The following is an 11,283-nucleotide window of genomic DNA, read 5'->3' as shown; positions in this document are numbered from 1 at the left end:
TTACTAAACTAAATGTTACAGAAAACCTTATAATATATGTAGTTATGTGGTTGTAAAATTTTATATGCAGTTTTTTCAGGAGTGCTCATCCCTGCATGACTATATGTTATATGTTGCTCCATATGTTATAAAATCTGTATTGCAGGTTTTTATCAGTACAAAACGTTGTATGGTACATCAGGTCAACAGAACTCGGGACAAACTGTCACAACTTCAGAAAGAGAAAAGGCTAATGTGTGCAAGCTCCAGGAATTTATAATCTCATGTACTGCAGTTCCTCAAAAGGAGGAACAATACTCCTTGCTTTCAAAATTTATTTTACCTCTGACCATAGCTCGGCGCACGTTCCTCGCTTTTGGAGACATCATGGTCCATAAGAATGTCTATATTGAATCACTGGAACACTTCGATGGAAACATTCATGCTTGACCTGGTGCTGGCATACAAAGCCTTTTTGTGAGCTACTTTAATTTCACTGGTCAATATAGACAACACTCCGTAGGAGGGTAAGGCCGCCCTTTATTGTAAGGAAATGACTACTACTATCAACTCTGATGCATCATTTGACAACGTAATCGTGGGGGTAATCGAACAGCTTCGGAAAGTTTTCAATCTCCTCGCTGCTGTGCTCACTTAGTTTCTTCGGTACAGGTCTAAGCTGCCGTAGCTGCCCAGATATATTCTTTGCAATTTCAGGAGGGATTTTGTCGTCCGGAAAAAGGTGTAGCCTAGCCATCTTTGGTCTCCTGAGCAAATTGCCAGGGCACGCTCTGTAAACAGCTTTCCACAAGACCTTTGTCGAATCTTTGTCTTGCAGCTCCCACGCAGCAGTCCAAGATTCACCTCCAGCGAATCCCGTGTGATGGTAGTACATACGGTACTTCCACTCGTACCAAGGCATTGCAATGTCATTCGTGTTGATTACAACAACGTGATCGCCGCAGTTGTTCAAAGGATGATAAATCGGCTTGTGTTTACCAGCAAGCACGTCCGCGATCATTTCTGCAGATTGAAATGGATTTTGCCATTTTGCGTCATATAAGTACCACATCCTTGCAAATGTAGCCCATTGTTGGACACGCTTAAAATTGGAAAGTGGTGGCATTTTCTGCAAGAATGGGAAGGGGTAAGACAGTCAAAAAACGTGATTTCCAAATTTCTCAGCGGTGTTCTTGCTCCACCACTAGGCCAAGGCTTGCACAAGCGTAACAGGACTGCGACATTGACAATATTGGCGCTACTATCCGTCATTAATAGGCTGAAAGAATAAATATGAAGTTTCATCACTACGATGCAGTGTATTACAAAAATATGTCCTTATTTCAACTCGCATAGTCATAAAATTATGAATGTGTGTTTCTGATTTCCCTAAAGCTGCCTAAAGCATACCGTGTTTGTAGTAGTAGCAGCAGCAGCAGCTCTGAATCGGAAGAGGCCATTGAAAGATTGAAAGTGCGTGTTCGTTTGGTGTATGCACGAGTTGATCGCCTTACGAAGCTGCAGTACGAATATAATTGTTAATAATGGCTATAAGAGTTCAGTTCGAAAATAATAACGAAGTTGGCGTCTTCGCGAAGCTTACAAATAGTTATTGTATCGTCGCCATCGGTGGATGTGAGAATTTTTACAGGTACTCTGCCGTTGACACACGTGATAATGGTGCACGTTGCAAGATTATAATTAGTAGGGAATCGATGCCCCTCACAGTCTCACAAAGAATTGGTAGATTGTAATGATGGAGCCATATCGTGTAATTGTACTCATTCTCTCTTGTTTTTAACTTTGTTCCTAGTATCTTCGAGGGAGAGCTTGCAGATGCAATTCCTGTTATCCACTCATCAATAGCTGGCTGCCGGATTGTTGGACGACTCACAGTTGGTATGCATAGCCACACAAATATATAACAGGGCTGCGAAAGGGAAAACTGATCATTCCTAGATTCATTTGAAGGAGATACTGTGCATGTCTATGGAGGATGCTGCCTGCTGCTTTTCAGATAATCGTTCAGATTCCACTGACCATAAGTGCATGTATTGACACATTATTGCCAAGACATTGATAATGTTTAACATTTGACTGCAACTAAAGATAACATAGAAGATACAGGGAATACCTGGTAGATGAAATTAAAAGAATGACATTCAAGCTCCACAGCATCACATATTCAGTGTTATTCGTGAGACAACACCCTCGTCATGCTTCGTCTCTGATGCAGTGCTTTATCCAGATCACAAACACGAGGTGCAAAAAATTTTGGGGGTCATTATAACAGATGTAACACCTATATGTGTCATTGCTGACGTGTATCTAAAGTTGAAATCACACTGCCTCCCCCCTGCAGAACACGGGGAAAGATGTTGGCGGGTATCGCCAAACACTTGGGGCGTGTAGGGGTGGGTCTGGATAAATCACTGCTCTCATACTAGACTCGTGTCTCACAAACTGTTCGAAAAATCACATTTGCGTGCACATACAAAAAGTGATTCCACACTATAAGGCTGCATGTGCAGTATTTCACCACTTGATTACAAATACAATTTTCCATTATGTGTATCTCGTTTTCCTTCATAGGCAACAGGCACGGTCTGCTTGTCCCAAGCACGACGACAGATCAAGAACTACAACACTTGCGCAATTCATTACCAAACAGTGTTAAAATACAACGAATAGAGGAACGGCTGTCTGCACTTGGCAATGTCATAGCCTGCAATGACTATGTAGCGCTAACCCATCCAGATTTGGATAAGGTAAAAAGAAAGCGAATTATTTATTATAGTTGAACCTCTTTATAGTGAAGTTGGTTGGACTGTTAAAAAATGGCACTGTATCAGTATATTCTGTGTCAGTACTTCATTGTTGAGGTTTCAAAACATGCGATCACAGGTTTACTTCACTACATCTATATTTTCATTATATGCAGGTTCACTATATATAGGGAGTGACTTTTTCGGGTTAAATGTCTTTCTCAGATTCGGGGGGTAAAAATCTGGCGCTATTTTTAAATATGTAATTCGGGGAGAAATCAGGCAATAATTGTTATCCGGTGTTTTTGGTTCTCCTCTTGTCTATTAAGTCCTTTCCTAATCTCTCTTTTTTTGGTTTTTTTGCGGGATCGTGACCTTCCAGCGGTAATCCTTGAAGGCATAGACAGTGTTGACACACATGGGTGTATTGCTGGGAACGTAAGTGACCCATTCTTACATGTGTTGCATGTGGCGACCTTTGTTCATCTTCAGTGGAAACGTCACTTGAGGATTTCATAGTGACTGGAATTCGAGGAGAAATCGGATTTAACCCGAATTGGTCGGGGGTCAGTTCAGTGGGGAATAACCGGGCTGAATCGGGCTTAACCCGAAAAAGTCACTCCCTAACTATATAGAGGTTCCATAATGACATTCATGTTCCAGAAAATTTGTTTCAGGTGCTAGAAATGAATATATTTGTGAATAACTCCCCTTTTAGACCTGGGCTCTTGATATTTATACATGGGTAAATGACATTAGCTGTTATGCGTTCACATGTTGAAGTACATCTAAAGGTTCTGAACATTTTCTAGATTATGTTTCAGATATCTACATGTTTTTGGAGTGCATGTTCTCATTTCCTTGCATCTTTTCTTCCTGAAATGTTTGTATACAATCAGAAGTAGAGAAATACTGAGTCGTTTGATTTGCTCTTTCATTTTATGTGGTGGCACTCCTTTTCCTTTCTGTCTTTTCTCTCTCTTTGCACGAAAAATGCCAGGCAAAATTATGTAGAAATGAAAGATAAGGGTCAGTGGGCCCTGATTTGGAAAGGGGAAATGGATTGATTTTTGGGAATGCCATAATAGGAAGTTTTAGAGAATCGTAAGTGCACCCCGATACCACACATGTACTAATTTAAATTGGTAGAGGTAAAAGGTAGAGCTCCAGATGAACTACAATTTTAGCAGATGGTAACATAAGTGGTTTAGAGACAAATACTGTTACCATCCTTTTTTTTTTTTTTTTTTCAAATGTAGTTTTTGCATAAGAATATTTCAAGCGCTTCTGGTGACGTCCCTGATATTTTATTTTAACCTGTCTTTCACACAAGTGTGATGAAATGCTCATTGAGAATCCCATATGTGTGGATCGCACTCCTATTGTTCTGAGAGTGCTTCTTGTCCTCATATTTCCATTTTCTTCCATGTGTAGGAGACAGAGGAAATAATAGCCGATGTGCTTAAAGTTGAGGTATTCCGCCAGACAATCGCAGGCAACGTTCTCGTAGGAACCTATGGTGCCCTCAGCAACCAAGGCGGCCTGGTAAGCCCTTCCAGTGTGCATTGAAGATATCAGATGGCAGTAACAAACTGCGGTACAGAACAGAATGTGGATTCTTGTGTTACACGTGTGGGGAAGCACATATTTGTTGGTGATGGTAACCGGCGGAGATGTTGACCACCTTCAGGGTGATGTGCCAGGGGTGTTCAAGTCAAACCGGGACTTTTCATTTTTCGCAAAAGTAAAATGAACTTACAGGCGAGAAATTTGTTTTATTTTTTGACGTAATCTCCAGCTGCACTAATGCACTTGTCCCAGCGGTTCACGAGGGCTTGGATGCCAGCAGCGTAGAAATCCTTACCGGCGCGTAGCAGCCATGATCGGACCGCATTGTTGACCTCGTCGTCGCAGCTGAAGTGGTGGCCCCCAAGGAACGCCTTCAGTGGCCCGAAGAGATAGAAATCGCTGGGGGTGAGGTCTGGACTGTAAGGGGGATGTGGCAGCAACTCCCAGCCAAGTTCTGTAAGGTGCATGTCGTGAGATGCGCGGTATGTGGGCATGGATTGTCCTGTAGGAGGAGGACTCCTTTGGTGATGAAGCCCGGCCGCTTTTGCTTCAGCGCCTTATGCACATGCCTGAAAACCTGGCAGTAATATGCACTATTGCTGGTGGTACCACTGGGCAGAAAATCAACATGAACAATGCCAGTCTTGTCCCAGAAAACCGTGGCCATGACCTTACCCGCAGACGGGGTGCTTCGGAACTTCTTGGGAGCTGGCGAGCCCGGTTGCTTCCACTGTTCTGATGCGCGTTTAGACTCAGGAGTGAAATGGTGCAACCACGTTTCTTTGCACGTGATGATCCGATCATGAAACAGCTGTCCTTCAGTGTCGAAACGGTACCTTAGCTCTTGGGAGATTTCAAGTCTTCTCTGCTGGTCGAACACGGAGAGCTGCCTCAGGACCCAATGCACACTAATTTTCCGAAACTAGAGGTGTTCATGAATGATAGTGTTCAACGTTCCCACAGAAAGGTCCATCTTTCGAGCCAGTTCGAGACATGTTATCCGTCGGTCCTTGAGGATCGGGCGCTCCACAAGTTGGATGTCAGGAACTCTGACACTGGGCTCTGAGCCGCCCTGGCCGGGATCGTCCTGCACTGATGTACGGCTGTCTCGGAACCGTTTGCACCACTCAAACGCTTTGCTGCGGCTAAGTGTATCGTGGCCGTACTGAGCCTGAAGTCTTCTGTGAATTTCAGATGACTTTACGCCTTCATTCACGAGAAACTTCATGACAATTCGCTGTTTGATGTGTGCGCTCACCTCGTTGTCGGCCATCTTGTCCAGCACGTGTCTTCTGTCTTGCACAAACTTTGGACCACCACGTGGTGAACGCAGAGGCCTGTCGCGTGTGAAAATGATGAAAGAGAAGTAGCGCGAGCCATTTGTACGTTCAGGAGACAGAAAGTCCCGGTTTGACTTCAACACCCTTCATAGATAAGGGACCAATGAACTGGTTTGGTGCTGATACGTTTGATGGATTCCATGGTGCTAGATTTTATGGACTCTCGCGACTTGGATTCATTAAATGTTATTCTCAGCATTTGCCTCCATTCTTATCTTTAAGTAATATTGGAAACAGAACTTCATTTTACCGTACAGAATCGTGCATAGTGGATATATAGCAAATTTTCCAACATAACGAAGCTTGAGATATTTTCTGACTTCAATATGTTGAGGTTGAATTGTATTTGAGGTGTAGGGGCATGATTTCATGGACTTATCCTGTACTGAATGGCCTGATCCTGGTATTCACTTGGCTGCAGGCTTGCTGTACTGTAGGGGACATGGCTGTCTAAAATCAGCACTCCGAGGTTTATCGCATATCAAATATCCAGATGTTGCAAGGCAATTTCTTTTGAGTAAGAAATACGTGCTGGACATGGTCCACCTTGAAATACAATGAGAGAACTGATGTTCTGAGGCTGGAACAACATAGAAGGGACAAATACATACAAAGCCTCAAATTGCCTAAGAAATTAACGATGAAAGATGAAAGTTACTGAAAAGGTTAGCCAGCTGTAGAACTCGAACCCACATCTTCTGGATTACCGGTCCAGGGCTCTACGAATTGAGCTAAGCTAACACGCCTTCCCAGCGACTTCCAGGGTGCGTCATCTGAAGGCACAAACCAGTCACTCTCTCTCACCTCTCACTCATCCTCCTTTTACTCTTACATTTTTGCTCACTCATACACACATTCATAAGTGTGTATGAGTGAGCAAAAATGTGAGCCGCCCCAAAAATCTGAGCCGCCCCGGCCGGGGCAGCTCAGAGCCCAGTGTCAGAGTACATCTACAGTCTTTGTGGTACACAGGGGTTTTGGATACATATCTCATGTTGTATTTGTCACCAGTATGAGCACTAGTAAAAGCTGCAGATGTCTGAATTGTCTTCAAATGCTATTCCTCTATAGGTCCATCCAAGAACATCTATTGAAGATCAAGGAGAACTGTCATCTTTACTACAAGTGCCATTGGTGGTAAGCATTCCAAAAGCATCTTTTTTCACTTCAGAGGAAGCTTCCAGCCTTTCAAACCTCACTCCAACACCTGATATGGTTCTCACGGGACGTTGAGGTTCAAAAATTAAATCTGAAATTTGTTTCATATCGGTATTCCAATTCTTGTCACTGAAATTTGTGTGGTCCCATCACCTGCAGGCTCTTTGGACTCTCTACAATCTTCATTCCATTAAAAAGGATGCTACATACAAATTTACTAATGCTTGTCTTTGGGCTTGTTGGTAAAGATTCATGATGGGGTAAAAGCGCTAAAAGAAGGACCATCACAGAACATAAAGGAACCGACCTGTCCTGTCAGTTCCTTTGTTCTGTGATTGTCCTTCTTTCAGCACTTTTACCCCATTATGATATAAAAACATGATTATCATTTGTCCACAGTGATCCTTCCAAAAATATTTGCAGTTATTTCTGTTTTGATTCACCTCATTACATCCTCAATGGGGCAAATTTTTCATTATTAGCTCTTAAACTTTTTAATGTCACAGTTGATATTGTTGTACACATACAGTTATTGTTGTTTAGTTGTCTCATGACGTAAAGCCACAAATTATTAGTTGATGTGGTTTACAATGTATATATTACATTTATTGAACTTACTGGTTCCAGGCTGGTACAGTGAACAGAGGTAGCGATGTGATTGGTGCAGGAATGGTAGTAAATGACTGGTGTGCATTCTGTGGCATGGACACCACAAGCACGGAGCTGTCTGTCATAGAAAGCGTATTCAGGCTGAATGAGGCTACACCTTCTGCTATCACCACCACTATGAAATCATCCCTTATCGAAAGGTGGGTGGAACCTTGAAACTGCTGATGGACTCCTCTTGTTGGTACAGTGAAACCCACGTATAGCGATATTGAGAGTAATCGCGAATTCTATCGTTATACGGGGTACATCGTTAAACGAGGGCTGATCTAAATAGCGCGCCACCCCGCGTGTAGCAAAAGAAAAAGAAACAGATGCTAAAAAAACGCGAAGCTGTGTAACATCGCACTGGCTTGGGAAAACAGCGACCAGAACTCGTGGAGGGAACCAGGGAGCATATCAGGACAACTTCTGGCAACACTACACGTCACCATTCCACAAGTCGGCTTCACCTAACGCCTGCGTGCTTTAGGAGAAGCTCGCTTTAGAAGTTGAAAGATGAAAGTCACTGAAAAGGTTAGCCAGATGTAGGACTCGAACCCACATCTTCTGGATTGTTCGCTTTAGAACACTGTCGCGCGACTTGCGGGTGGAAAGCACGTGCTAGGCCTTTTGAATCATCTCGCGAATTTCAGCAGCATTGACCAAATACGGAGACACAAAAGCATTACCACCTACCTCTTTCACTGACAGTATTGGAAAATGAACAGTCGCTGTTTATTTTCTTGCCTCAATTTTTATTTCGGTTAAATTCTTTTGATGTGAATTTCGGATGATACAAATTTTTTCCGCTACTCCGTGAGATTTGTATCATCGAGATTCTGCTGTATCTTATCGCGGTGAAAATCGCCGCGAGGTTACGCGTACGGGACAGTGTCCAACATCGTTACACGAGTACTCTGAACTGCGGTCTCCATCGCTGTACGTGGGTCGTTTCCCCATAGAAACAATGTATATTTTGACGGTAAAATCATGAACCATCGTTTTACGAGGGATATCGTTATACGCGACATCGCTATCCGCGGGTTTTACTGTAGTCACTGATGTGCTATGTGTTGCGCCCAATTCACTGTGTAATTGTATTGAGAGAGATTGTGCAAGGGATGCCATCTCAACAAAATTTCATTTTTACACAAAAACTAGTTTCTCATGGTCGAGGGTGGTGATACGGTTCGAGTATTTGATTTGAAGCACAGCCATGTTCTGAATCTGCCACATTAGTTCAAGCACTGAAGTAATAATTCTTTTTCCCTTCCAGCATGACATAATGAGAGACTGCTATTCACCTCTGCACTCTGCAGCTTCTCAGCTGACACAGGCGAAGGCTTAACAGTGTACAGCAGCCAAGCGTGGGAGCACGTTTATTGCCCAATTTTTGCTTGTCAATAAAATAAGGAGCTATGCTTATGTTGACTCTTGATAGAACAGCAGAATCGTAAGAGACATCAGTGCTTTCCACAGACCCAAGGCAGTCCTTCATCCTCAACATTTACAGCTGTCGTTATAGAGCGCCATTGGCACTGACACGCATATGCTCGGGACCCTGGAAGAAATATGTTCAGCACATCTACACAAATTCAAGCAACTGCTGGTGTCCGTGTTGTAACTTCCTCTACATACCCTGCTTTGCTAAGAGTTTCGAACAAAGCTTATTGAAATCTGGAGCAGAGTCTCTGAAGAAGTAGTAGTCTATGTCATTGTCCCACATACATCCATCAAATACAGAGACCCTAAAATCACAACTGATGCAGTGAAGACTGTGACAAGCCCTGTGTGAAAAGAAGTACAGTTGAGATGTAACAAACAGAGAGAGGAATGAAGCAAGGCATTTGCTGCTGGATCATTGGGGTTTCTTGCATTTATTTTTCCAGAAATTTGGGGGATGCTTCTCATCATCCATTTGGTTTGGAAAAGTCATTTTTATGGATTTTTTTATGGCGGTAATATTTCGACTCTTAAATTAATGCTTGAATTCAGGCACCAATGTTTATATGTATTATAGGAATACTACTTATTATGTTACATACAGTCTTTAGCACCTCTGTGCTTGTGACAGATTTTGAGAAGCAAATCACTCGCCTTGTGACCAGTCCTAAACCTTTTAAGAGGTTGCAAAAAAGGGAACCGACCAAGGTAGTCGAAGCAAGGAATAGGGGTTAGGTAAGAAGAAAAGTGTACAGCTAGGATGGAAGGCAAAAAGGTCACTGATCAGTGCCCTTCACCCAAAACAAACAATCCCTCCCACCCCCAGCAGATGAGGAAAGGAGCCTTGTCCTCACATTGGGGAATCCAATTGGGATTTCCAATTCCTGACCCTTTTAGACAAGGACACTTGCCAGCAGTGCCGATTTATTTGGAATACAGTTCGCAACTCAAGGTCATATATCGAGATTTTTAGATTTTTTTTATTATTCCAAATTTGCAAAAAGACTCATTTGTTAAGCGTTTTTCAACATTTTTTGGAAAACCTAATGCTTAGTACTGCACAAAAGAAAGTCACCCCCTTTAGGTCACTATGCTATGCAAGTAGTCCACCTGACTATACAGCTCACCGGTTTCCCTCTCTCACGTATTGCTTGTGGAGCGACCTCATTGACCTTTCCCCCAAATAAGGGGGTAACAGCTCAACCTGAGGCACATGGCATTTCTTCTGTGGACCCATACAGAGTACCATCCCGATCTACAAATATCACCTTTTTGCCGCCTTGTGGGTGCACAGACACTTTGTCACATGGTTTCTCCAAATTTTACCCCCCTGATGTGCAGGGACAAGCTGTCGCAGCATATTTTGGGCCAATCTGATAAATGAGCGGTATTGGAGGACCTCCAACATTAAGAAAATTACAGTACTGAGCAAAAATTTTATGTTGTGCACAGGGGTCATGTAAGGTAAGGCACATTGTCTTGCCCCTGCATGTTGATGGCAAAACGTGGGTTTATCGTTTTCAGTGATAATGTTTTCCGAGGTAGGGCGAAGATAGGTGAAAAAGAGAAGCTATCCTGTTATATAGTGATGTTATAAGTTACAACTCAAACTTGCATTACTGTACTGCACTGTTTGGTTTTGCACGCGTTTTCTGCTGCATTTCGGGAGGTCCCAAAAAGACGCCAAAAACAAGAAACACTTGGCATGACTTAAGTGTTTGTGCTGTGTATGCTCAGGTGTTTCCACAAGTTATGTCATGTGTTGCCTGCCTCGTGTGAATGGACAAAGAACCAGCAAAAAAGTACGAATGGATCATGCGTAAGTTGCCCATCCCCATGCTCAAGGGTACTCTGAAGATCAATTTTGTGTGTCGCATCATGCCTAGGTTTTTGAGCATGTTCACCAGTGCAATTCTATGACACCAGAAATCCTGCATGTACAAGAAAAATCTGTGCTTATTCTCTCTGTCGACTTGTGGTGAGTGCAGTCCATTGCAAAAGAGTTATATCTACACTGCCCACATGTGTGTGCATGGGAAGTGCCAATATGGGGAGATGTCTGCACTAGGACACTGGAGCAATTCCTACCAACTTAGTATGCTGCAGCCTTCACTTAAAGGGGTTGTGACAGGTCGTCCCATGTTATCTTAGATAAACATAACAGACGGTTCTTTGTATCAATGTGAACCTGTAGTGAAAGTTTCACAGCAAAGAGGGTAATAGAAGCGGAGAAAATGGGCACCGCGAATACCAAATCCCATGCGGCTCTGACATCACAGCCCTCACCGCCGCCAGTGAGGCAGCGCACGAAAAGTCACATGCTTACGGCTGCCAATGGGAATGGGCGCAACTCTGAGCTCTGTGACGTCTGCGCTTCGCTC

At 43.2% G+C, this 11,283-nt stretch overlaps 3 protein-coding genes across 5 annotated transcripts in view; 1 reads left to right on the top strand and 2 right to left on the bottom strand.

The window, feature by feature from the left end:
* Positions 1-499: 499 nt before the first annotated feature.
* On the bottom strand, positions 500-1,215 carry LOC135377906 (large ribosomal subunit protein uL13m-like). Its single transcript, XM_064610652.1, has one exon. It carries the CDS (start codon positions 1,103-1,105, stop codon positions 560-562), a length of 546 nt encoding a protein of 181 aa, XP_064466722.1. The 5' UTR covers positions 1,106-1,215; the 3' UTR covers positions 500-559.
* Positions 1,216-1,420: 205 nt separating this feature from the next.
* Positions 1,421-8,884, top strand: LOC135377905 (eukaryotic translation initiation factor 6-like). Its single transcript, XM_064610651.1, has 7 exons — positions 1,421-1,630; positions 1,793-1,878; positions 2,572-2,747; positions 4,179-4,289; positions 6,725-6,790; positions 7,439-7,620; positions 8,736-8,884. Exons 1-7 carry the CDS (start codon positions 1,524-1,526, stop codon positions 8,743-8,745), a joined length of 738 nt encoding a protein of 245 aa, XP_064466721.1. The 5' UTR covers positions 1,421-1,523; the 3' UTR covers positions 8,746-8,884.
* LOC135377907 (cilia- and flagella-associated protein 418-like) overlaps positions 8,716-11,283 on the bottom strand; it is a 4,216-nt gene continuing 1,648 nt past the window's right edge. For all 3 annotated transcript variants that reach the window (XR_010418215.1, XM_064610654.1, XM_064610653.1), the window contains exons 5-6: positions 9,098-9,246; positions 8,716-9,020 (exon numbers count right to left, since the gene is read on the bottom strand). Coding sequence is in view for 2 of the 3 variants with exons in the window: in XM_064610654.1 (XP_064466724.1) it covers positions 8,923-9,020; positions 9,098-9,246 (247 nt within the window). In the remaining variant the exon portion in view is untranslated. The remainder of the gene's footprint in view (positions 9,021-9,097; positions 9,247-11,283) is intronic.

The sequence above is a fragment of the Ornithodoros turicata genome, chromosome 1 (genome assembly GCF_037126465.1).
Source record: "Ornithodoros turicata isolate Travis chromosome 1, ASM3712646v1, whole genome shotgun sequence".
Classification (NCBI taxonomy): Eukaryota; Metazoa; Arthropoda; class Arachnida; order Ixodida; family Argasidae; genus Ornithodoros; species Ornithodoros turicata.
This window is presented reverse-complemented; position numbering and strand designations above follow the sequence as displayed.